This window comes from Ciona robusta, chromosome 1 (genome assembly GCF_009617815.1).
Source record: "Ciona robusta chromosome 1, ASM961781v2".
NCBI classification, from domain to species: Eukaryota; Metazoa; Chordata; class Ascidiacea; order Phlebobranchia; family Cionidae; genus Ciona; species Ciona robusta.
Window position 1 is genome coordinate 10,056,432 of NC_143235.1, and position 26,845 is coordinate 10,083,276.

General features: G+C 35.1%; 3 protein-coding genes across 7 annotated transcripts; 1 reads left to right on the forward strand and 2 right to left on the reverse strand.

Moving 5' to 3' along the window:
* The first annotated feature begins 187 nt into the window (after positions 1–187).
* On the forward strand, positions 188–21,561 carry LOC149742961 (liprin-alpha-1-like). Of its 4 annotated transcripts, XM_089872619.1 has the most exons (35): positions 189–818; positions 1,648–1,744; positions 2,188–2,253; positions 3,101–3,199; positions 3,910–4,011; positions 4,313–4,477; positions 4,926–5,000; positions 5,301–5,408; positions 5,779–5,903; positions 5,957–6,050; positions 6,331–6,477; positions 6,810–6,902; positions 7,362–7,487; positions 7,633–7,764; positions 7,979–8,041; positions 8,135–8,197; positions 8,674–8,882; positions 9,078–9,147; positions 9,431–9,560; positions 9,777–9,894; positions 10,008–10,161; positions 15,343–15,410; positions 15,724–15,880; positions 16,165–16,349; positions 16,566–16,647; positions 16,901–17,101; positions 17,434–17,499; positions 17,848–17,871; positions 18,096–18,271; positions 18,480–18,577; positions 19,029–19,204; positions 19,483–19,557; positions 19,692–19,929; positions 20,119–20,185; positions 20,595–21,561. In XM_089872619.1, exons 2-34 carry the CDS (start codon positions 1,661–1,663, stop codon positions 20,142–20,144), a joined length of 3,795 nt encoding a protein of 1,264 aa, XP_089728745.1. In that variant the 5' UTR covers positions 189–818; positions 1,648–1,660; the 3' UTR covers positions 20,145–20,185; positions 20,595–21,561. The 4 variants fall into 4 exon arrangements, with proteins under 4 accessions (XP_089728727.1, XP_089728737.1, XP_089728745.1 ...); XM_089872601.1 differs by lacking the exon at positions 20,119–20,185 and having other exon boundaries at positions 188–818; XM_089872611.1 differs by lacking the exons at positions 17,848–17,871; positions 20,119–20,185 and having other exon boundaries at positions 188–818.
* Positions 10,305–14,831, reverse strand: LOC149742962 (uncharacterized). Its single transcript, XM_089872636.1, has 11 exons — positions 14,171–14,831; positions 13,869–14,042; positions 13,664–13,810; positions 13,257–13,444; positions 12,950–13,198; positions 12,579–12,894; positions 12,078–12,509; positions 11,868–12,016; positions 11,649–11,808; positions 11,473–11,588; positions 10,305–11,354 (listed from the first exon to the last, which is right to left on the reverse strand). The coding sequence occupies exons 1-11, from the start codon at positions 14,626–14,628 to the stop codon at positions 10,594–10,596; spliced, it is 3,150 nt and encodes a 1,049-aa protein (XP_089728762.1). The 5' UTR covers positions 14,629–14,831; the 3' UTR covers positions 10,305–10,593.
* On the reverse strand, positions 21,553–25,247 carry LOC149742963 (lactosylceramide 1,3-N-acetyl-beta-D-glucosaminyltransferase-like). Of its 2 annotated transcripts, none has more exons than XM_089872648.1 (7): positions 24,832–25,247; positions 24,613–24,769; positions 23,990–24,054; positions 23,661–23,864; positions 23,242–23,473; positions 22,208–22,652; positions 21,553–22,058 (listed from the first exon to the last, which is right to left on the reverse strand). In XM_089872648.1, the coding sequence occupies exons 2-7, from the start codon at positions 24,747–24,749 to the stop codon at positions 21,834–21,836; spliced, it is 1,308 nt and encodes a 435-aa protein (XP_089728774.1). In that variant the 5' UTR covers positions 24,750–24,769; positions 24,832–25,247; the 3' UTR covers positions 21,553–21,833. The 2 variants fall into 2 exon arrangements, with proteins under 2 accessions (XP_089728774.1, XP_089728781.1); XM_089872655.1 differs by having other exon boundaries at positions 23,697–23,864; positions 24,832–25,237.
* Positions 25,248–26,845: the final 1,598 nt, after the last annotated feature.

Here is a 26,845-nt window from a genome sequence, read left to right on the forward strand (position 1 = left end):
GATTGCGACAAACAACTCCGATGCCAAGGTTGTTTAAGTGCATGCTTAGGTGCTTTTTTAAAACTGTTTAAATATAAACCACGTTTTCAAAAAAGCAAAGATTTTCACTCACTTTACCATTTTTTTTTTGTTAACCGCTAGGTGGCACTGTTTTAAGTTAATTGCTTAGGGTGGATGGTCAATGGAAATCAAGCAGAAGGCAGCTTGCTTTTTTCATGGAGCGTCAAAATAGCTAATTGTTGGTGCTGTACAGTTCCTTGTGTATTAGCTATGTGGGTATAAAATGACTCACTAAATATATAGCAAGCTATGAGCTATGATCTGATCATCGAAGACCACTATAAAACTTAGTGTTCTTTGGTATCATTAACATCTGTGAAAGTGGTCGAGCGTATCTGCGTATACGAAGTGAATAATTTACAGTGACTGTTTTGCTTTTATAAACACTTCCATGGTTTTGTTTTTAGTTTGATTAGACTAATGTTATGGCTACTTAAATGACTATTGCACGAGTGCCACTTAAACCTATTAACAGTACAAGAGTCAAATGTTTCAATTGATGTATTTATCACATATTTTTACCGATTTTTCTGATCAGTTTCTGGCGGTTTATAGGCAATAAAGGTGTATGCATGTTATTTTGTGATATTGAAAACAACATGGCTGCCGGCTGAAACAACACTGAATGAGGGAAGAAGCCAGGAATAACTGGCAACCAGTGTTTATTGTTGAAATATTACCACAACCAATTTCACCTAATTTGGAAATATTTTACTAAAGAAACCGTTAAAGAGGATACACCGAAGTCGTCATAATAAGTAAGTGTAATTATAAATTTCATGATGTGGCACATTGCTTAAAAAATAAAGCAATATTATTACTTTGGTATAACCAGGAGCCGAGGAGCATATCCAGGAATTTATTAGGGGTGGGGGGAGGTAGTCCACAAGTTTTTGCTTAGAAAATAGACGCGTATAAAACGATAAAAACATACCCTGACAAACATAAATAATAACGCACTTACGCACATAATAGGAGCGTGTAAAATTGGTTTAAACTACAATAATATGAGTGCTTTACCCCCCTTGTATACACCCTAAGCATAACTACCTATGGTCCACTCTCATCTTAGGCCTACGCCATATACCAGATTGGGAAAAATACCCTGTGATTTCTGTTTTTTCCCTTTATTACCACACAATTTTGCTGATTCGATAAAAATCTATGTTAGGTTGATTGTTATCAATGCTGCCCTATTAAACCTAAAAAAATTTAGCGCAAATACTGGCGTGAACTCATGCAAAAATAAATATCCTGTATTATATATTTATATATGTTTCGGACAAAATACTCACAAAAATATATATATAATATATTCTTCAAGCAGAAAACAAACTTTCCAATTTTGATTTCATATTTTTTAAACTGAGTCTTTTATAAAACATATGCTTCAAATTTCAGACTGTTTTAATATTAAATTAAGTTAAAACTTTTTAAAACTACACTCTCCTTGCCAAAGAGAGCATTTTTCAATTGAAAATTTATGTTTATTTGTATTTTCTAACACAGGTTGAACATGACTACATTATAAAAGTTTAGTAATATTATGCTTGTCAACTCCTGTTCTAACCCGATATATTTCAACAGTTAAAGTTTCAAGATGATGTGCGATATTATGCCGACCATCAGTGAGGATCGAACGAGCAACATCGGTGCAGATGGAGCTGAAGAAGAAGAAGACAAGGTCGGTTATTTTCCAGTTTTAGGTTAATTTTCTGTGTAGTCTAGTTGTCTTTATGTTCATAGTGTTTTGTTTGTCTGAATTGTTATATTGTCCTGTGCAGTTTTTAGAAAAACAGGATACTTAAGTTCCAAAGTGTTGCGTGCCAAAGACAGGAAATATGTTTTGCTACGTGTTACGTTTATTGCAAGTTGTCACATTATCTTTGCCCATAATATTACACTACTTTATCAGGTTGTGCAATTGAATCATTACCCTTATTATTTTTTCTCTTTCTTGTTTAATTGTGTTACTTTAGCTCTGTCATCTATGCATTTATACTATCTACTCGGGTGCCATAATTTTTACTGGATTTGCACGTATACCCTGCATACATAGCTATATTGAGCCTAATTTTTTAATGCTTGTAAGTCAACCAGTCAACTGAATTCATATTTACATTTCAGGCAAATCTTGAGCAACTTATGGTTACTGTGTTGGATGAACGAGACAAATTAGTTGAAACTCTGCAGGTAAATATGATTAATTTTTGTTTATAGCATACTAAATTAACACAGATTTTTCTGTTCTTTGAGTGCTTTTTCCTTAAAAATGCCCCATTAAAAAAAAATTGTTTCTAGTGCTTGCCTGTTGATCAGAAGGTTCAAACTTCTAGGCTTGGCGTTGCCATCGTTGTGCCTCTTGTGGTTGTGGGCGTATAAGTCTTTGGTGCTCCAGGACCAACCCATTGGTCAATTTCAATTATGCATTGTCCAAATTAATAGCTAGGTTATATAAATAAAAAAAAATAAAAAATTTGAAAATAAATATTTAGCTGAGGCTATATATTACATTCAATTATAAAGTTGTAATAAGGGGTCATGAGGTATATTATATTTATTAAACAGGACCCATGTGATAAAAAATCTGTCATTTGCCACGCGAGAATAAATAAGTTACATTTATTTATAAAATGCATCTCATTTTAAAAAAAATTGTTTGACAACTAGGCCTTCCTTATAGATATATAACTTAGTGGCTAAAACACACAAATTGTTGAAAAGTCTGAAGATCCATACAGCACATTTAATATTATGTGTTAAATAGTACATAATTGGGCATGAGTATGCGCCTATTGATTCTTTTCGTTGAACGGTTGTTTTTACACTTGTTAGTTTTTACATTAAAAATGTATCTAAAACCTTAAATCATTTGTTTTCGCCAAAGCATTATTTCTTTATTTGTTCGGTTTAAACTGTAGAGCTAGCAGGGTTGCTTTTGTGTATCACGTTTCTTGTGCAACTTCTTGAAAGAATTTTATAATTGTGTGTTATCGGTAATGGTAGAATAAAGACTTAAGCTGTATTGATTTTTTGTCAGGAGGTGAAAGACAACTTGGCTACCACAAACTCAAAGCTGGCAGAAGTTGAAAAAGAAAGGGAATTTCTACTAAAACAACTCAACAATACCATGCCACCCGTAAGTTCTGATTAATCTTGTTTTAAAAAAAAACATTATTGACAGAAAAAAGTATGAATGTTATAGTAACAATATATATATATCAATTGGAAATTTTTGTGTATGGGTTAGGTTTTTAGTTATGGGAATGCTGCACTAATATATATGTTATCAGTTGTAACAACCAAGTTGTGGTTAGAAACACGGAATAATATCCAACCAGTAGTGGATAGCAGACCCAGCCCTCCTACTACTGTTTGTAAGACTTTTGCTCAATAAAAAATTAATAAGGGTATCGCTTTTATGTGTTTCTCTTTTCTCCTTGCACTCTCTCATGTGCAGTCTGGTACACATAGACCTATTTCTAATGCACCAGTTCTTCTAAATATTCTTTGTTTCTGGCCTGTCCACCACTCCCATGAGACTATGTCTTATTGTTCACAACAGATGATTATTCTCAACTGTGCAGAGTAATCCATTGTAAATTACCTACCTGTTAAAATGTATGTAATTTATGACTCTATATGATATATATACATAATGTATATTAAGCATATATATATATTTAAAATTTAAACTGCTTGGAGTTTTGTTTTATTTTATAAAGCCCCACTTATATTGTGTTGGTATTATATATATCAGCAAAGTGCAACATATGGTTGCATGTAGCTAATTTAACACACCATTACAGTGTTTTGGGATTTAAATGTATGTCACTTAATCCAACACAGGATTATGCAAGTTTAACAAAGGAGCTTAACCATGCAAGGGAAAGACTGCTTGAATGCACTGAAGAAATAAATGACATGAAATCTGAAAGAAACAATACCAGGGTGACTAAACCATATTTTTACTGTATGTATGTTGTTAATATTGTATTATTCAAGACACAAATATATATTAGGTCTCTAGGTGATAAATTAAATATTCGTATACTGAAATACTTAATGCGATGATATTTTTTTAGATACTGCCTTCCATAGTATATCTATCTAATAAACATGTCTACCGCCCAAACAATTGATTTTTTTATAAACCACTATTTCATACTGTTAAATGTGCCCCAATACCTATTTGTTTACTTCACTTCATGGAATAAAACCCTACTTCTTACATTACCAATTTCTACAACAGCTTTTGCTTGAACATTTGGAAACTCTAGTCTCGCGTCATGAAAGATCGCTTCGAATGACTGTGGTCAAGCGGCAACAGCAACAAAATGCCGGCGTCTCCTCCGAGGTGGAAGTTTTAAAAGCTCTTAAGTCTTTGTTTGAACATCATAAAGCATTGGATGAAAAGGTAATTTCTCATCTATAGGTGATTTTTCTTTTGATTTATTTTTCTTTTTCTGATCTTTTATACTGTGACCAAAAAGACAAAAATACAGTCAGTCATTCTTATAATATTGGCTAGTTTTTACACTCTCTATGGAAAAGCTTTTTTTTGGCCTGATATGATTCATTCCAAGTTGTGCTATTCTTTAATTGTTATATTGCTTTATTACTTCCTTATTACTCTGTATTGTGGCTCTATGTGTCGCTCCAACTGATGCAATTATAGAGTACACTGTCCCATTGAACATTGAGCAATTGGTGTTTGGTTTCCTTACATGGTATGAGTGGCTCAGACTTGGTTAGGATAAAAAACAGTTATCCCTGTTTTAGTGGAATAAAAAATTAACTTTAAATAAAATTTAAAAAATATTTTTTTTGTTTTGGGATTTTTTTTTAACCATTTTCAATGGCAGGTAAGAGAGAAATTAAAAGCAGCATTGGAACGTGAGATGCATTTGGAAGAACTGTTGGAATCGTCCAGTAGAGAAGTGAGTGTTGTACAAATTCTACAGAACATTATATTTGTTCGAGTATTTAATGCTTGACTCTTAAGTCAAAATCGCACCCCAAAAAAGTAATATGAATAAACTCTTTGAAAAGTTTTATTAAGTATACAAGTTGTAGTTTTAACTTATAATCTTTTTTTATAAAGGTATTTTCACAAAAAAATTCATTCTTTACGGAACTCTAAAGTAATCTTATCACAAAGTTCATGATAACGTTTACTGTAATTCATGATCATGAGTTATTCAGTGATGAAAAACAGATGTTTTATTTTCTTACTTAAGAATAAAGTTCTTCGTGAACAAGTCAACCAACTTAAGCTACAGAATCAGAGTGGAAGTGATGAAAGCTTAAAGAAAAGCAACGACACAAAGATTAAAAACGGAACTCCGGTAATATTGCCCACGCAAAATAAGCTACTTTTGTGGTTGCTCATGATGTTTGCTTAGCTGAAAATGTTATGATAGAACGTTATGTACTTTACAAATAAATGTATGTCAGTTTTTCTTCCCGTTATCTGTATCTATTCTTGAGTTACAGCTGCTGTTTAAATTTGTAGGTCTTTCATACACAAAATATGCATTTACTGTTGCCTTTGATGTAGTAGACCAAACTGCCCTTTATTGCTGTATTTCAAATAACTGGAATAATAGGTTTGCTTTCAAATAACTGGAATTTTAATCAAGCTCATAAAATAAAAAATTATGTTTTATTCTTTATTTTTTTTATCAAGAAAAAAATTAGTTTATTCTTATTTTAAAGATAACAAATGGTAATTGTGAAGTAGAAGAAGAAGCAAACCGTATCGTTCTCCTTCAAGAAACAAACGAAAAACAATCAGCCGAACTTAACCATGTCCGGCATCGAGTAAACACAATGCTCTCAAGGTTTGTAACAATTTCCTCTTGAAAGCAACATCATAATCTCAACTATCTTCCAGGATCGCAGAGCTGGAAGAAAGTCTTCAAATTGCACGTAAAGATTTGATGCGATCAGAAGAGGTGAGCAATCGGACACAAAAAGAATATCGAGATGTAAGTTGTCATTTTCTTTTTGCCATCAAAAAAAAACTTTTCTTAATCTATGGGAGGTTAGCAGTACATAATAATGTCATATATGTTTCACCTTATGGATGTAAAATTTTGGGATTTGCCTGCACGCCCTAGTTTGGCTTTGCAATATGTAGGAATCAACCATGCAATATATTTTTTAGTTAAATTTTGCCTAAAAATATCAAGCCCCTAGCGTGCTTCGTCGCAGGATCTCACCCATCCAGAAAAATACTTTATTTAAGCTTGAAATATGTAATTAAAGGCAAATAAGAGTCGACTGGAGATAGATGAACGTGTGACCACACTTGAAAGAAGATACCTCAATGCTCAACGTGAAGCAGCTTCTGTTCATGAGTTGAATGATCGATTAGAAGCAGAACTTGCAAATCGAGAGGCTGGCATGAGACAGGTGATAAATATAATGTATCTGCTTGTATTTAAATATTCAAAATGCATTAAGTTTTATCAATAAGATAAAAAGTGCTCTTAAACTATTGCAATTTAAAAACATTATGCTTAGTTTTAACTCCCCCTATGGTGCTAACCTACAATTACTGTTATAGTAATTTTTTGCTCATTTATACAGACTAATTACATTGGCTGTTGTCCATTGCCCAAAACTCATGACTAAATATACCCAATTTCACAATTTGATTATATTTGTTAGTCCTGTTTTATAACAAGACATGCAAAGACACCTGCAAAACCTTTTCCTAGTTAAGTTCATACTTTGTTGTTCAGCTTGAAGAAAGGAATGACATTTTACAAGAAAGAATTAAATCGGCTGACCTTAAGCTCCAGCAATCTCTACGTAGAGCTGAAGCTTTGCCGGAGGTAAAAAATGAGCATGTGTTTTAAAAATGGGCAATATTGCTTTAATATAAACATGTGCAAACAGTTTTATACTTAATACTGGTTAAATAAATATAGAATTTTTCGGTAACATAAGATTATGTGCATAATATGGGGTGTACTTGATTTTCAATATATATTTTTCTCTGTATCGTATAGGCTATACAAGATATTCCAATTGATTCGTCGCGATATTTGGTTTTGATGCGCTTGTCAAGCGATCTGTATTTGCAGAATAATTAAGCTGCGTAACCCAATCTGTATTGATGGTTTGGCACACATTTATTCCTTATGTAAAAATCTAACTTAACACTGAACAACAAAAATACTTGAACAGACTCGTCATGTTATGGTTAATTTCCAATCTATCATTGTTTAAAACTCCAATTACTTCTGGGAGTCCAAATCTTGTTAATTAAATGCATTGAACTTGAAAAACAGGTTGAGGCTGAACTTGCCCAGCGAGTAGCAGCGCTCACAAAGGCAGAGGAACGACACGGTAATGTTGAAGAGAGACTAAAATCAATGGAGTCAAAGCTTGAGGAAAAATCACAAGAGCTGGCAAGAGTAAGTTTTTTTAGTTTTCTGGTATATTAACTGGAAATAGAGTTGTTGGCATCGGAATTATAGTTGACCTTTCTTATGGTGGGGTACACTGAACAATGATATGTGCTTTATAAGCAACATGTTTTACATTTCAACTTTGTACTAGGCAAGGCAACGTGAGAAGATGAATGAAGAACACAACCAACGTTTATCGAGCACCGTGGATCGCTTGCTTGCAGAATCGAATGAAAGATTACAACTTCATCTGAAAGAAAAAATGGCTTGTCTGGAAGAAAAGGTAAGTTATATGCGACATATCAAACGGTTATTTGTATCTAGTTTTAATTATGTGTCTATGTTTTAATATTTAGTATTTTTATTCAGTTAAGATACATTTAGCTTTCTCTTTCCTGTTGCTATGCATACAAGCATTGTTATGGTTTTGTTATTATTAAATTTTTACTGTTGTTAATTTTTTTTCAAAAATATTTCATTGAAACTCTGTATTTTAGAACTTTTTGACGTCTGAATGCGATAAAGTGAAGAAGCTGCTTGAGGACTCGACCGTTGATAAGGTAATTAGTGGAAATGAATTTATTTCCTTTAGTGCTATGCCAACTTTAATTGTTTATATTTCTCCTATTGGAAATATTAAATATTTATGGCAGGAACGACTTCAGAGAGCTGCTGACAAATTACATTCAGAACTTAACATTTACAAAGCGTCAAAGGTAAGCTTGGCTTCAGTTTTTGGTTTTGTACTGACTCTCTTACAGTGTAAACTGCTTGCTATCTCAAATTTCAAATATTTCTAATACAAAAATGCCTAATATTTTTAGGTTTAAAAATAACCAGTTTAGTTTTGTTTTGTAACTTTACTAACATTTGGTTTGAAATAATTTTAGCATATTTAAAAAACACAAAATTGGTAATATTTACTACATAACATTAGGTTGTGTAATAATGTATAATATTAATAAATTCATTTTTCCCGATGTTTACACTCTTATTTCATACCGTACCATCTTACCCTATGTTTCTTACTATTTTAAATACTGCATAACATTGGTATATCATGCATTTTTCCTTACCCAATGAATTAATGTATCTTATTCTTTATAATGGCATGTTATGTATTGGTATGCATTAGAACTTGGGGGAATTGTATGTAATGCAGTTTTCCCAATAACTTCCTCTTGTGTTACAGACTTCATCATTAGATCGTAGTTCCACCTCCATCATCCCTCACTCCATGACATCCCGGACTGTCCAGAGTCTTCCAAGAGTAGCAGGAAGCACTCCGGACCTCACTCAGCATCGTCGGATCTTCCCATCCTCTGCATCAGCTGTTCCTGTGATGCCGGAGCATTATGTTGAAGCAGATGGAAGCAATATACCTCATTATGCAACATACAGGTGGAATTGTGGATAAACATTTGTTGTAATTTATATTCTCAGTACAATTTTTAGTGAACTTTTTAGAGATTTTAACAGAAACTAAAACAAAAAATCATGTTAAACTGTAGAAACAGTATTACAATATTCTGTTTGCCAAATGTGTTACCATAATTAATTGTAATCAAATACCCAAAGTTTACCCTGTTATTGTAGACCTGGTGGAGACAACTACCTTCGACCTTCAAAAGCGAGGGTTGATACTTTAAGACATGACCCTGATAAGGTGATTCATGTTTCTTCTTACCTTATTATAAGAGAGATTAGTGTTGTAATTTCGCTTAGTTATGGGTTTTACTATTCAATATAAACAGCATGAACAAGAATAGGAAATATAAATTACCTTACTAAACTCCAGTTTAACCCAAGGACTAAAAAAATTGAACTTGAGAGTAAATGAAAGGAATCTGCAAGAGGCATGTTACTGAGATAAATGGCAGTTTCCAACAGAAATTTACACATTAGCTACACTTGTTTCCAAAATCAAACTTATATAAGTCATTTCACAGGTCCATACACTCAATGAACAGGAATGGGAGCGTGCCCAGCAAGCTGATATTCTGTCTCAAGTACAGAAAGCCTTTGAAGGAAGTTCTGCTTCATTACAACCGTCAATATGCACCACAACTGTCACTTCAGGTATAAATTAGTTCTTCAAATAAATTAATATCATACCATAAGTGACATGGCACTCTCTTTTTGCAATATGATATTTTTTATGATTTTATGAACTTTCTTTTTCCTAAAATCCATGTTTTTCTAACTAATTTTGTTTATGCATAAACCTGTTAAACTTATACCTCACATCAGCACGGTTAAACTTGACTTGTTTATAACATTTTAATGTTTTTACAGAAATGGATGACAGTATATACTCTGCTGTGGATCTGCTGTCACCTGGTGGTCAAACAGATGCACAATCTCTTGCTCACATGTTGCAGGATCAACTGGATGCTATTAATCAAGAAATAAGGTAATCACCTTTAAACATGTTAACAATGTTTTTTCTAACATGATAAAAAACACTCCTGGTCCTCTTACACCTGTGCTATTTTTTAGTTATTCATGTAAACAACTTTTTTCCAGCATACTCCAGGAGGAGAAGATCTCAACTGAAAGAAGGGCTGAAGAAATTGAACAAAGAGTCACAGAGCCGAGAAGACCGATGTTCCAGCTCGACAGCGGAGCCGTGGTTTATCCTGGGGGTAATATGACCCCAAGATCTCAACCCACATATACTGTAAGTACTGTTGGCATTATTTTAGCTACATGAATAAGGTAGTTAAAGAATTGTTGGAAGTAATGTCAGTGTAGGTGTATTATGGTATTGTAGTTTCAAATGGATGATGTTTTAATCATTGCTTCATAGCTTGTTCACCAATCTGTAATATTGTATGGTCAGTCAGAGTAAATGTCTTTAGAGTCAGAGCTATATATCTTACAATCCCTGTTTTAGTTGTTGTGCGGCTATTTTCTACATAGTTTATATCAGCTCACGGTTAGGTAGTAAAAGTAATGTTTTTTTTTATTTGGGAGTCCCAAAAATTAGGATATAAAGAACAATAAATTTGTATGTACATGCACATGCAATGTAAAACAAGTTCTGCAAATGCAATGAAAAGAAATCATGATTGTACTAATTTTTTGCATGTTAAACCATTTTTTTATTGTATTACTGCACACCATGCTCATTTATTTGCTCCAAGTGTGTCATTGGAATTGTGGCATTCATTAGACCAGACGTTTTAGGCATCATCACTGTTATTCTGTTTGTTGGCACCATTCGGTTGGTGTAGGGTTCTTTGTTCAGATTTTTTCTTTGATAAATCTCGCTTGGTTTTTGCTCATACTTAAGAACATGATGGAAAGGTGGAACGAGAGGTGGAACCGGCATATGTGGTTTTTCCGCTCTTTGTTTCTTGTTTGCTTGATGCCTTGACTTCTGTGTTTTTGAATGTTTGCGTTTTGCAACCAAGGAATTAACACCAGTGACAAGATACAATGGTGCTCCTCCATCTTTGTCCCCATTATTGTATGGGTAATAGTAAAATGGTGTTTTGTGCAAGTTTTGCTGGTACACGTGTTGTTTCATGACTTGACTACGACCTATCACATCAGGACCACTCCCCATCTTTGTAGGAGAGCTGCTGTACACGTACCCCGTTCCATTGTTGGTGTATGCCTCCCCATGCTTCTTCATTACATGGTAGAGTCTCTGCAGATCGACCAGATCCTTCACTTTTGGTGCGGTGGGATGCTGCTTGTTAATACTCTCGAATAAACTGTCAATCATACTATTACCTTGCTCGCCCCCGGCCATAGGGGGATACAAACCATCAGTGGAGTTGATGAGCAACTGCTCGTTGTGGTTATGCAGAAGAGCTTCCACCAGTGGTGCTTGGTCTTCAGGGAGATTTTGCAACTGTTTCACAGCTACATTGCAAAGAAATTATTATTGTAAAGAATCACATGTTCTAAGTATTTTTCTCACACTAGAAATTTGATTTCTAATAAGCATTTCTAATAATATTACTCAGCTATTGCGACTTACCAGCTTTTCTCATCGTCCATAGATCTGCGGTTGTTGGTTGCTCATTAGGTATTGGGTTATAATGTCTGTATACCATGTCAACTGGACTGCTGGAAGGTGCCCTCAATGCCAGTTCACTGTGAAGCATTCAATTACATAACTTAGTCTCAGCTTCCCGAACAGAGGTATGGGCAAACCTGTTCAAGATGGCCGCTGTGAAACTGGATACTGCTGCATGAGTTGGGTTAAATGTCAACCTTTTGCTACTTCTCTCCAATTCCTGCTGTCTCCTGTGTCGTTCCCTTTCTGTCAATGGTGGTTCAACTACTGCTACACGAAGCACTTTATGCTGTGCTACTGTGGAATGAAAAGCCAATAGGGCAATATATTAGGGTTTTGTTGATTCACCGTCATACCTGTCTTCTTCTTCCCTTTGATTCTATGTTTTGAAGTATCATGGTCAGGTGTTGCAGAAGGTTGGTTGGGATGGCTTGTAACAAGTTTCAGGTCCATATGTTGCGGGTTCTCTCTTATGTCGTAACGATATGACTTGGCAAGTAATGCACTATGAAAAACGAATAGTGAATACTCATACATGTAAAAAGTTATGTTAAAGGTCTTTATACCTGGTAGCTATTGGTTTCTGCTGCTGTTGAGAAACAGGTGTGTGTAGCTTATGTGCAACAACACCACGCTTCCAACCCCTAGAAAATGATTCATTTCCAGCAGTGACTGATTCTTTTTGGCTTGAGTTCACTTCTTTAGCATTAACTGTTTTTTGGCTAGTTTCAATTGCCTTGTTATTTGTGTTAATTTTCTCATCATTTTCTGGTTCGTTTATCTTTTGATTTTCATCACTCTGCCTTCCCCTGCTGTTGATGTGTTTCTTTGATACTCCGATCATTCCCGGAGTAAAAGATTCTCTGTTTGCAATTCCTTTCAAAGTCAACCTATGCTTTACATGCTCTGCGTTGGTTTGATGATTTTTCCACAAAGATGTCACAGGAAGGTTAGTTATCTTGGGGAGTGTACCGCTTCCATAAGTATGTGGACGTGTTCTAAATTGGGATATTTATGTTTATTGTGTTTAAACCTAAAAAATCAAGTCAAATTTTTCTAATACTTACAATGGTCTTAATTTTCCATTTTGTGACTGACTTTTGCGTTTTCCTGTCGAAATTTTCTGTCTTCCATCATTCCCATGATCTCTAGGTGATTGGGAGCTGGACTGAAGAAGAAGACGAAGTTTTGCTCCCATCCCAGTCCTTGTTTGCATCACAGGAGCAGTGCTTCCCCTCTCAACCAACGTCTTCCCTCCATCACTTCCATCACCCGCTTGGCCAGATTTAAGATGTCGTTTCAAGTCAACCAATAATGCTCTTGTTTCAGCTTTGTCTTCATCCACGTCTATATCCTCACTTTGAACAACCTCATTCTCCACCTCTGTGAAATAAGTAACTGTAAAACCTCTTCACAATTTAAAAACTTCAAAATATACTTTGGTTACTATTTTCTTCTGTTGGGCTAGTTGTATCAATACTAGGAAGCACATTTTCTTGCTCTGATTTCAGCAACCCTTCTCCATGGATTGGGTAACTTGAGCCATCTTTGCTGCTTGTTGAATACCTTGACTTTCGTACACCCTTTGACGAAGTTAAATTGTTGGTTTGTTTAATTTGCTTTTTCGCTGCTTCATTGGCTGTTGCCGCCGACTTGCCAAAAAATGGTGGCTTTTTTTGCCCATTTTCTAGAAAAAAATTTAAAACATGTAATATTTTTTAACTTAAAAAATAAATATTTTCTACCTCCTTCTTCAGAACCAATATATGGCCTCCATTGTTTAGATGGTGACATTCGGACACCTGAGGTTATTGTTGTTGTCACCTGTTTCTTGTTTCCATCTTGTAGTAAGCTTCTTATCAACTGGTTGTCTTTAGACACTCGTATCTCACTGCTATTGGATGGAAACGCAGGTCTTTTCCTTAATCTTTCTCTGTAGGAAGAATGTCAAACAAAATTTGCAAATCATTTACTCAATGTTCAGCGGTTATTACCAGACATGTAATAATTATAATTGCCATTCTAGTTAACAAAAAAATTTTTACTCAAACATTTCAACATTTTGTTTGCCATCCTGTTGGTAAAAAAACTTATACCAGAAGAAACAATTTCAAGCTTTATTCTAATATGTATTTCAACCTAAATGTCCTACCTGTACTTATTAATGCGAGTGACGGCCTCATCATAATGTAGCTTCTCGTGCTTCATAAGACGCTCTCTCAAAGCCATGTGCCAGCTGAAGTATTTATGCTTGCTTATTTCTTCTAGTGAAGTAACCTGCTCTGTCCAGGACTGAAAACTATCAATCAAAAATATTTCTTTGTCATATTTTGCATGAAAATTTTAAGTTGTTCTACCTGTCTTCTTTTTGTTGTTCAGTCTTTACAAAATGTTCTTTGTTTGATACTTCTTTCAATTCTCGATGATTTTCTCTGGTAGCTGGGGTAGTTCCTCTCCAAAATTTGATATTCCGTATTAGTTTAGTTTGCTGCTCCTGTTTTACCAATGATTTTGCATTGGCAGTGGTAGAACTGTGGGCAGAGTACATTATATAAACCACAACATAGCAACCGTGACATGTAAGTTACGCGCGACTATTATCACTGGCTAATCATTAAAAACCTATTGGCGTCAACCCATTTCATCTATGTGTACTTACCCTCTCTGAAACCTTGGAAACTGCGTGAACTTTGTTGGAGATGTTAACCTTGTCTGCGGTGATTGAGAGTTTCTTCCCTTCCCTTCAGTTTCCTGTGTTTGGCCTCCAGAAATATTTGGAAATATGGGCTTGGTTGGTGAAGTGTCCTCATCAGTGTGTTTACTCTCTTTTTTCAATAGGTCCGTATCTCTCTGTCTTGTTGTAACTGTCAACAACTCTGTATTGTAAACCTGGCGTTTTGTTGCACCCATCACTCTCATTGTAGCTTGAGGCCAGCGGTGATGTCCTGCTCGGCTTATAGCTCCTGCTCTCTCTTCCCCAACCATTGTAGCTGCCAATGTGGGGATTATTTTGGCAACAGGCTTGTGAATTGTCACATTAGGGACAACAGCATTGGGTTTCGGTGGCAGCAACTCGGCACCTATTAAAGCCACACTTGCCTTGTGTATGTTTTCCATTGTTCCAGTTACCCTCTGCTTGATAATTCTGTCTAATCAGATGTGATATTTTACTCAAGTTCTCAGCTTTGCACTGCACTCATTTGTTGTAATCCAAGACACACATTAAGTTTTGTTGTATCTACTAATAATACGTCTCATTGATAGCCATGAAACTCAATTGCTTGCCTTCTATTCAATACACATCCTTGTTATATATTTACACAAGGGCAGGTAATCAAGCACAATGGAACCTTATTTCAACAACTAGTCCACATAGAATAAAGTGTTTACTACGATATCAACTCACAGCATTGGCTGTTATAAAAATGCATACAAATATAAACTGCACCATTCACACCTCTTATTCTAGTAAAACCCTGTAGACTTGTACAATTGAAAAATTTGCCGTTTTGTTGTGTGTTTATAAATACAAACAAACAATTGTGTCACATATGCGTATTAAGTTTCATATCCATATCTCATTGTGCTGTAGATTTGTCCAACCCTTCATCGGCCCATTGTGCGGATTATTTTCATGTAATGTAATCCTATGGTGTCGAAAGGTGACAAATAATGAATGCCTTTTGTTTGCGCCTTTATCCTTGTATCAACCATTAAATGGTTACATTAGATATCAAATGGGGAACAAAAATTGATCTGTCATTGAAAATTAATTTCCCAGCCTTACAATTTAATTGGGCACACTTGATAACAATAATTTATTTTTTTTAGAATTCCTCACCTTCAAGATATGACAGAAGTGGGCAAGGTCGAACATTAGATCCAGATGATTCCAAAATGTAAGTTGAATCCCATACACTTTCCTTAATTAAATTTGTTAGGAACATGCACATATATAATGCACACAGTGAAAACAATTTGAAGATATTGTGAGTGGGTAATTTAAATTTCTCTTACCACTTTACAACCCTAAAAATCGTGGCTTTTGCTGTTGGTTTGTATTTGGATAAATATTTTTAATATTTGTTTTTTATTTACATTTTAAACTAGCCCATGCTTTCAAACATATTTCAAACAATAATAAACAAGTTCTTAGAATAATAAACTAGGATGTGCAGAAATAGAATGTAAAGTCGAATTTGTGAATTCCAGATCCCTGGATGGTTCATGTGGTACACCTAACAGCAGTGCTGGTAGTCAAGAATCTATCCAGAAGGGTTCAACCCCCCCTGCTGTTCCCAACCCTTCTAGCAAAAAGAAAAGTGTAATAAAGTCCTCAATAGGTCGTCTGTTTGGAAAGAAAGATAAGGTACTTTTTAATTAAAAACTGGAAATAAAAAAAATATATATTTTTTGGATGCCATATAAAATATTTTTCCAATAAATAATAAAGTTTTAGAATAAAAAATTATAAGTTGTTATTTAAGGGTACATGTCACACATACTCAATAATTTCTTAGCTGTACTGCCTTTTAGTTTCAATTTATTTAAAATACCTAATTTTAATCACAAATATGGAAATGTAATTTTGAAATATTTGTTATTTAAATCCTCAAGAGATATGCATTGTTATATGTTTTGTTATTTCTATAGATTCGAATGTCGCGCCATCATCAGCTGGCAGTGGCCAACAACACTTCGTTCGCCAACATGAGTGAACAGATGTCCGGATCCGGTTCAACGGTTTCAGTCACAGATGACCGATCAACGTCTAATGACTCGCTTGACATTGTCAGTACCGGTCATCAAAGGGAGCAAGAGAGAAGAATGAAAAAGAAGTAAATTTATTTATTAATGAATAATTAAATTTAGACATTTCGAAAAATTCGCAAGATTTTTTTTTGTTTTCCCAAACTGAATATATTTTATTTACCCCCATATTTATAATTTTGCAGAGTTTAGTTTTACTCAAAACTTTGTGATTACATAACACCCAACATTGAAAATACAGTTGGTTTTGTAACCTCCTTATAATTTACCATTTTATAATTAAGACATGAAAACCTTGAAGAAGTAAGAAGATGTGGAACACCATTTGCTGCTTGGAATGGACCTACAGTTGTAGCTTGGCTAGAGGTATTATTCTATCCTATTTTAAATGTTATATTTATCTTCAATCACATAGATTTAGTTTGCACAGTGTGGCTTGTTTTCCCTAATAAGCAAGATACGTAAGACCTGTTATTTCAAGCCTATTTGCATTCTATTTTTCATTTTACCATTAAAAACAGAGCTTAAGATTTGGTATTTCACAAATAATACTCGTTTTACAAATTTAATATTCAGAAATAATTTTGAATGTTTTAACCGTTTATTTTAAACCACTCAGTTATGGGTTGGCATGCCTGCGTGGTATGTTGCAGCGTGTCGGGCAAATGTAAAGTCCGGAGCAATCATGTCGGCACTTTCGGACACCGAGATCCAGCGTGAGATTGGGATCAGCAATCCTCTACATCGACTTAAACTAAGACTTGCCATCCATGAAATGATAAGTTTGACGAGTCCTTCCGCCCCTCCCACCTCAAGAACGGTGAGATTTTGATAAACTGTTCTTTGTTTTGTTTTTTTATACATTTTTTGTATGGATTTTTGGTAAAATTGAAACAGTTTTGTAAAACAAAATTAAAATAATATAGTTTTTATAAAAAAAATTTGCAATACAATATAACAAATTTTGTTGCAGTTTTAAAGTAATTCTGTGTATTTTAATAAACTACGCTACGCCCTATTAGCACTTATCAGCCTTCCAAAAACTTTGACGTAAGCGCATTACGCATGTAATATGAACATTGGTGTAGAGGTGATATTTTCATAAAAACTTTAATCGGTTAACCCTGATAAATTTACATGCTGGATACTCAGACTACTGGCAGTGTGTGGATGACACACGAGGAGGTGGACAGTCTGACAAATCAGATTCCACTCACGGTATTCCACACTCATTATATAAGTGTCGCTTTGTCTGTATTTACTATCTATGTGTGATTGCACTTGTCGATTGCTTTCTTACTAGTTGAAATTAAAAATGTTTAAGAACAATACCTTAAAAAAAGTCATTAAAAAGCCTCTTTCTAAAATTTAAAAGTTTATTTGTTAAAAAGTTTTGTTAATATCTTTCAGTTTAGTTTATTTTTGTCACTTGTTCTTTGCACTCACTGCATGTGTTGTGGTCTATGAATGTTTGTTACGACATAGAATGCAATGAATGGTTGTTTTTATGTACTGTTGGGGTTGTTTGAATAATCTTTTTTTATTTTTGTGCTTTCTGCTTTGGAGGATGATGAGGCTGGGTGGGCTGAGGTGAGCTTTATGTGGAAAACAACGATTTGAAATAATCGTTCCGGCTTTAGGGATATCTTTACACTTAAATAAGTTTTATGAACGCAAACTATTTAATACAGTGTGCTTTGCAAAAAAAATAAAAAATTGTATTGCAACTATGGCTTTGGGCTGATTAATATACACACATTAAAAGACTAAGAATGCAAATAAACTAAACTAAGATGTGTTTTGTTATCTCACAGACACTTGCGTATGGCGATATGAACCATGAATGGATCGGCAACGATTGGCTTCCGAGTCTAGGACTTGCTCAATATCGCTCCCACTTCATGGAGTGTCTTGTGGATGCGAGGATGCTCGATCATCTCACCAAGAAAGATCTTCGTCAACATCTTAAGATGGTGGATGGTTTTCATCGGTAAGGACATTTTCTCTTTAAAATGATATTCTGAGTTATTTTTTATATTGGATGAGTTACATATACAGTACTGAGTTTTTAAGACCAAATCTTTAGGCCCAAAAAGTCGTTTTATTTTATACTCCTTTGTCATATTTCATAAACTCTTCCAAGTTACAAAGTATGTAAGTAAGTTCAGTTGAATTTACAATACACTTTTTCATTTCAGCTCTAGTCTTCAGTTTGGTATTTTATGTCTGAAAAGATTGAACTACAATAAGAAGGAACTTGAACAGCGCCGGGAAGAATCTGCAGATGAAGTGAAAGGTATGTTTACATTAAACTTGGAAACCTGTAATGCTGTTTCTGTCACAGTTAAGCACTTAACACTATCTGTTTAGTGTTTATTTAGTTCTTTGCCTATAGGTTTATCAAGTGGTTCTTGTAACTTGGTAATCAGTTTATGTTAGCTATGTTTAGAAATGGAATTTCCATGAAATACATGCTTAGTTGTTAAATATTTAATCAGGGTCTTTGAAAGTTTCAGTAAGCAAGTTTGTTTGTTTTGTGTGTGGAGTTTATAATATATATTGTTGTGTATACTTTACCATGTGGACAAACTATTTTAAGACATATATATCAAGGTGTCTGTAACTTAACTGGGGAGTAGATTAGGTTTTTGCACTATCTTAACCGTATATGTCATCATACAGTTTCATTATTACTAAAATCTCTTGTAAATATAGTGTGCTTAAATATATTCCAATATTTTTATCAGATGTCTTTGTATGGAGCAACCAGCGAGTAATACGTTGGTTACAAGCTGTTGGGTTGCGTGAATATGCTGGCAGATTATCAGATAGTGGAATACACGGTTCAGTAATTGCACTGGACAACACATTTGATGCTGAAGCATTCGCGTTGGTACTTCAGATACCAAATCAAAACACGCAGGTGGTTGAGCTGCTTATTGCTTAAGTATTTATAAAAAACATTTGGTTCTGTTGTTTAATTCTGCTCCAAAACTTAAGTTGCAGTTTTCTTTGCATAAAAATGTTCAGAAAATTTATTGTAACTATAGCTTTGAAATTGTTAATGTAAAAATATAATAAAGACTTACTTAAGTAGAATGCAAATAAGAAGCTTCAGAAATATTTTACATAGTTTCTCTTCTACTAGGACTACAATCTGTTTTCCCACTGTGCGTGAAAAAAATATTCATACTTTTTCAGGCACGCCAAATATTGGAACGAGAATTCAGCAACCTTATTGCTTTAGGAACAGATCGACAATTAGAAGCTGATGAAGTAAACTATATTATTCTTAAAGTTGTTACTTAACAACAGTTGGTGTACATTAATGTACCTAATTTATTTTGCTTTTTATTTTTTGTTTTTTAATTTATTTTTTGTATTTATTTTGCTTGATCATTTTTTAACAGTCAGACTCAAAAAACTTTCGTCGCAACCCGTCGTGGCGAAAGAAACGTTCCCGTCCAGCAGTCGTCACCACTTCCCCTTCTACTATCGCGGGCGTAAACGCTGACTCAGTAATCGTCGGTCAGAGGCTTGAAAACCACAACTCGACGGGCTTCAGTGGGGCCGTACTTCGACCCGCGAGTCCATTCCGACCACCCCATCATTTAGTAGAAGGAGTTTCCACTGCGAGGAGGGGAGATGGTGCGTTGTTTGTTTCATTTTACTAATTTTGCCTGTTTGTTGCCCGATTTTGGAGAATTGTGAAGTAAAACAAAAGAAAGTGTTTATGTGTATTATATTATTGTATTTTTCGTTGCGGTTGTATATAACCTCTCAGTTGTTAAACTGTTCATGCAAGCATGTTTTGTATTGCTCGTTGTTTTTGCACAGATTTGAAAAAGAAAAAGAAAAGGTGATGAATGCTTCCACCGTGTTGCTTGTGCATCCAAATGCACCGGTAAATTTTTTTTATTTTCAAACAACTTTCGATATACATACACCTCTGCATGTTTTTAGTTGGCTTGGTCGTAATATTAATTTTAGCTTTAAAAGCTGCAAAACCTTAGTTTAAACTTTTAGCATTTTAAATGTAATTTAACATAACTAAAATCTGGACTTTAAAACTGATCTTCTGTCATAAAAATGAACTTGAAAAAAAAATTACTCTGATGGTTTAAAACTTAGCCCAATACATGTGTTTCTGTACGACCTCATCAACTTATAACACATGGAACGTTAATTACAATACCTGACATCTTCTTATACGTTTAGTTTTCTTTCAAAAACCAGTTTTAAAATAATATTATGCTTGGTATAGCAACAGCAGTAGCTGAGTTCAAACCTTATATATATATATTCATCTTAAGGCTCCCACGTTGCCATAACAACCACGTCATCATCATGTGATGGACAAGTTCGATCCTTCACCTGCTAGCAGCTCCCAAAACTCAAACAAATCCTAAACGCTTTGGTCCCCATGCGCGGTGGTCGAACGAAGACCACACGATACGGTAACGCCTGGTGATGTATTGTGCTTGCCGAAAACGGGGTAAGGTCCCTTTTTATTTTCGTTTTGTTTTCCGTTGAGTTTTTAGCTGCCCACAAACTATTAGAGCCGGAGGAAAATTCGGTGCTAACTAACCACTGGTATCTGTCCTTTTAACCATATGGTACTGGCCGTTACTTCATATATCAGTTTAGCAACCATGCACTGCCATTTTCACTATTCTTCACACATTAATGTACAAATGGTACACCATAAAGCAGGCAATGCTTACATATTGGCGAATGACAGCACTACCTCCATTGTTGATTTTGCCAACCTTCCAAAATATTCGCAACTCGCTTGACTCTCTCCTGTACGTATCGTATCGTCCATGGTTGCGAAAGCAACTTCGTTTTTAACTTTCTTCTGTGTTTGGTATGTCCCGCTTTACAGACCGATGCAGTATTAGGCCCCTTTCTGTAATTCGTTTTAAAACTGTGATCCAAACATATTAAGTCAATGCAACTCGCAGTACCGAGGTGCTATCTACTAAACCAAAAGCCATCCATTTTGTGCAAATGCAGTTAAATTGTCTCTAAACCCAATGTATCCCAACTTTCGGGGCGTTTTAATCCAACTCTTTCTTACCATTTGAATAACATCATGGACCGCCATGAAAGATAATCGTATTGTGCTCCATCGTTGGTGCTCTCTCCATCTTTCTTCCTTTTAATTTAAATGTTCAAGTATTCCATGTCTGACTTAGCGGTCGGTGGGCCGTATATGTCACTATACCAACATTTCGCGCAGCAAGTACGGTTAAATAAACATCACAAATATATATATAATTGGTATGTACTCTTGTGCGTGGTGCTACACATAGTATTGCTGTGTCAGCGCCTAAATTAGTACAAGGTTTAAAGTAAACACACTTTGAAAAGGAGTGTATAAAATAGCAACCGTAACTAGTAAAATGAAAAAAAAGTTTAAAATAAACATAGGTTGCATAATATGTAGATAAGTAATAACAAACTTCTAAATACACGCTACAGCTAATTTCAGAGACATAGTGAAGAATGGTAAAAATTGTAAATTAGCGTAAAAAATGAAGTTTTCGGCATCAATTGGCTGCGTTAGTCCTCGTTCTATTAGGCGTTTCACAAACTTCGTGAAGGGTTAAGGCTTTTTTCCACGTCTCCCATACTTGAAATATACGAGATGGAACATCTACTGTTTTGAAATTAATATTTCCCCACAGGTGCTGCATTAAAGCTTCGTCTACTGGTGCGATAATTGTCGCTTCTTCCATTAATTTTTCATCTACTCGCTCCGAGCGCGGTGCGGGCTAAAAACAAAAAAAACACCATCAGGGTAGACCAAACGTTATTTCACATTTAGTAGCTGATAGGCATATTGACGTAAGTAAGCGCCATGTATTTTTTATTCATTCCGGAACCTACTGGTGAATATACAAGATATATATATTCATATTACCATAATATTCCAGTCTCCTTTTCCAAGTTTTCTTCGCATAAAGCCTGTTATCCAAACATCGTCAAGATACAAATGGTCAGTTTTTCTGGAAGCTTCGTAAAGTTTCGTCACCATTTCAACAGGAGCTGTGTATAGCCCACCTCGGCAGTACGTCGGCCACGTTTCGTTTGGAAACAGTTCTAAAGGCATATACCACTTGCTTTTCGGGTCACGGGCAGGCTTGTCTTTTGGCTGGTAACTGTACATACACACAAGGGGCAAATCTTCGGAACATGGCCGTTTTTCGCTCGCGTTGTTGTTTCCTGGCCGCATCAGGTCGTTAAAATATTCGACCAATTTCGGGAGGTTTAGCATCACGTCATCATCCATAGAGTTGTACAGCGACTCAGGAGGCATGTTCATGGACGCCCACTGCATACCGGCAAGGACTTTTTCGGGCACAGATCTATGGAAACAATTTGCTTTATGATTCATATAATGAAGTTCATGCTTTATTTATTAAATGAAAAGCATCATCTCGTAAACCCCTAGGATGCTCAATCAACTCCCGCAGTTATGTGCAAAACGAAATAACGTGTATAAAAACTTTTCTCAATATACAGTAGGTTGGGGAAAATGGGACACTTTTTCATTCTATTTTCGCGTCCTATTTGGTAGCAATTAATGACATTCAAATAATTATAAAACCATATTCGCACGACTCCCATATACTGTTGTTAATTGTTTAAAACACGGTAAGGATATCCGGTTATTATTTGCTAAATGTGTCCCATCTACCCCCGCCCTACTATGAAAGTATAAATATTCGTTTATATAGTAGGGTGGGGAAAGATGGGCCACTCTTGGCAGATAATATCTAAATATCCTGATCTTGTTTTAAACAATTAACAACAGTCTACGGTAGTCGTGAGGATAATTCTCTAAAAGTTCTTTAAAAACTACCACTAAATGATGGGACAAGAAAATAGAATAAAACGTTGTCCCATCTTCCCCCACCCTACTACAGATAAGCTACAGAAAAAGCCAAGGCTTACTCAGCTGTGTCATTTAAGTTGAATTGCAGAAGATCACCATTTAATCTTCCTTCCTCTTCAAGTTGATTTTGCAAAGATGAGTTTCCGTTAGTAAGGCCGACGATAAAAACAACCTCGAAACGAACTTTGTTCAGAACTTTAACGGATCCCCATGTTTTCCTGATTGCTTCTCGTCTGTCCCGATGCCCAAGAGAACTTTTTACTAAGCTCACCATAGACCATAGCACCGATTCTGTTGGATACTCAAAACTGTCAACAATGCACACTACATTTATTGCAATTTGTCAGGTATCAGATGCTGTAGAAAAATTGCTTTTAATGCGTAAGCCGTAAGCGTGTCATCCTGTTGGCGAAATGGCGTGTATAGGTCGTTAAAACACCGAAACCGACTTACAAGATAGTTATTGATAATAACTTACGAAATTTCAAAATTTCCAATGCAAAACTATGTATACCCTTTTCAGTTTTACATGCTTTTCCTTGTACATCGTTCTCCACTGCCCAAGGAGTGATCGAAAAAAACGCCCGGTCACGTGGTATCTTCATTTGTTCCATGTACCGACCAGCAATAATTTTGCTCTCGCTCGCATGGACCAATTGTCGCAACTCCGCACATTTTTTATCTACAGGATATGATTAATATCCGGTTTTAACTAACTGTTACCGGCTGCAGAACTTACTTGTTTAGCAAACAATCTAAAAACGACCTACTCTGCTTAGACACAACTGGGTAAAATTTTGAACTGACCTCTTTGGTTGTCTTGTTGCTGTTTCGAATTAAGTACCAGTCGCGCAAGAGGTAAGTCTTTGGGCCTGTCAGACAAACTGTTGTTACATATTATATTCAGTTGATTTCCTTTAAAAATTAACCGTATGGGTGCAGGTATGATCAAGTCTATAGAAATCAATTCAGAGTGATTTCTATGTACTCTGGGTATGATAACTAATGGTGGTGTGGTGCGTTTACTGTGGGATTGAACCACACTATGTGTGGGATTAAACCCTACTATAACGGCACTAGAACACAATACGCTACGCTAGGTTTGAACAATTGACTATACAAACATACGTCTTAAGGAAACCTTTCTTGAATACACGAACGTGTACAAATTTGCTCTTACAAAACACAGCGTAGCCTATAACGCCCGTTGCTAGTTTGAACGTTGGTTTGAACCCGGAAGAACTGTTAGAGGATTGTATTTCAGGATACGGTAATTTAAATCAGTGGCATAGTCTGTAGAGGCATTGCCTTTGTGTTTCCAAAAACACCCGATGCGGTTTACTGGTGTCTACTAACTTTGATGTAACCATAATTTTAAACGAGTCAGACAGTAATTGTAATTGCTCGCAATAAGACAGAACTATACATACCTTGGCTGTATTACTGATGGTGCTGTCTTTTCTTTGTGTTGATATATCACATACCAAAACGCAACTAAACCAGCAACAGCAAGAAGTACAGATTTATTTACATGTATAAAACGTCGTGATTTACGAAACAGATACATGCTAATTGAACCTGAAAGGCCTTGACAAAAAAATAATGTTAAGTTCTTTACGCTATCTTAACAAAACATTACCAGTACCCACCTCTGAACACAGAGCTAACGATATCACCCTCTCGCAAAACCGTCTGAGCTGTGTCTTTCTCGTCCACTCAGGCGTAGGAAAATAGAAACTGCCAATTCCTATGAAATACTGTGTATAACTTGGTACGCGAGTGCTTTCCGAGAGACAGTTTCATTTTTATTATGCTTTTTGTAGTATGTAGCACATGTCGGTGGTGAAGTCACCCAATCGTCACAGCGTTTATTGTTATGTCTAAATAGAGCAATTGTTGACAGCCCAATTAAATGGTACCATTGCTGTAATCAACACAGTAGCCCTGATTCTTTAAAAACCTTCCAACTGTTTTCGCCTTAGTTACTTTTCTGAGATATATACCTGATATATATTCAGGCGTTTAAAAAGGGGGCAGGGTATATGTAACGCGGGATTCTTTTTTCAGTACCTACATTATACCGTCCAGTCTAAACGAAAAACCACTAGTACGTTTGCGGTGTATTTCTACCAGTCTAACGTAATGCGTAAGCGGCCAATCTACAGCGCCATTAACCAGAACCGGTATAGGCGGCAATGTAGCCAAAGAGGATAGATTTGTATGGGGGCCCAACCTGGTCAAAATACAACAAGAAAAAAGGCATTTTATGCATTAAGTTGCATTATTTTTATATTACAAGTTGTATTATTTTTAGATCTTAATCTCACAAAAAAATAATTTTACCCTACAACTTGAATTAATTTTACGTTACAACTTGAATTAATTTTACGTTACAACTTGAATTAATTTTACGTAACGACTTGAATTATTTTTACGCTACGACTTGAATTAATTTTACGTTACGACTTGAATTATTTTTACGTTACAACTTGAATTATTTTTACGTTACGACTTGAATTAATTTTACGCTACGACTTGAATTATTTTTACGCTACGACTTGAATTATTTTTACGTTACGACTTGAATTATTTTTACGTTACAACTTGAATTATTTTTACGCTATGACTTGAATTAATTTTATATCCGGTAAAATCGCTCATGCGTTTCGAAACTCCGGGCGTAAACTATACAGTTGTTTTTAATGCACAACTAATTTTACAGTAGGATAAGGCCAAATAGAGATTCCAATATAAATCTTGTTTTATAATATCGAATATTATGGTGATTAATACTAGCATAAGCAATCAGCTTAGTAATTAGTTAATAATATAGTATAGTATATGCTCATGCCTACGAATCTTAATAGAAACTGCATTTATCATACAGTATGAGTGGATATGCAGCTCTTAACTGCTAAGTACTATAGCAGAAAATGTCTTAGCGTTTCAGATTTTCTATAGACCCTGAACGCCGAAAAGGGTGGCTTATTAATTCAAGGAGGAGACCAAAGATAGTGGCTGAGTATTGTTTTCCTCGAAGTTACTTCGATAGGTAAATTTTTACAAAGATACTGTGTACTTGCTACGTTAGAGAGCCAAAAAGTAAAATCACGGCAATTTGCCAGCAAAACTGCAGCTATAGCTATATATGTTATGCACCATATTTTAATGTTATGCATTTTTGTTTGTGTTTTTATAGTTTGAACATGTTCCTTTATGTTTTTGGTTGGTATACTTGATAGTTTTTGTTTTTTTATTCTTTTATCGGTGGAATGTTCAATAAAAGAAAACCATTTTTACGCGGAAAAGTGTTCGGTACTTGAAAAATTGCAATATTTAGAGTTTAGACGAATAAACAGCACACAGATATGTTAAAATTGTATGCATTGTGATCCATAATAGCGGCTACTATGACGTCATAGACTGACAATGGAGTTTTGAAACGCATGAGCGATTTTACCGGATATAAAATTAATTCAAGTCACAGCGTAAAATTAATTCAAGTTGTAACATAAAAATAATTCAAGTCGTAGCGTAAAAATAATTCAAGTCGTAGCGTAAAAATAATTCAAGTTGTAACGTAAAAATAATTCAAGTCGTAACGTAAAATTAATTCAAGTCGTAACGTAAAATTAATTCAAGTCGTAACGTAAAATTAATTCA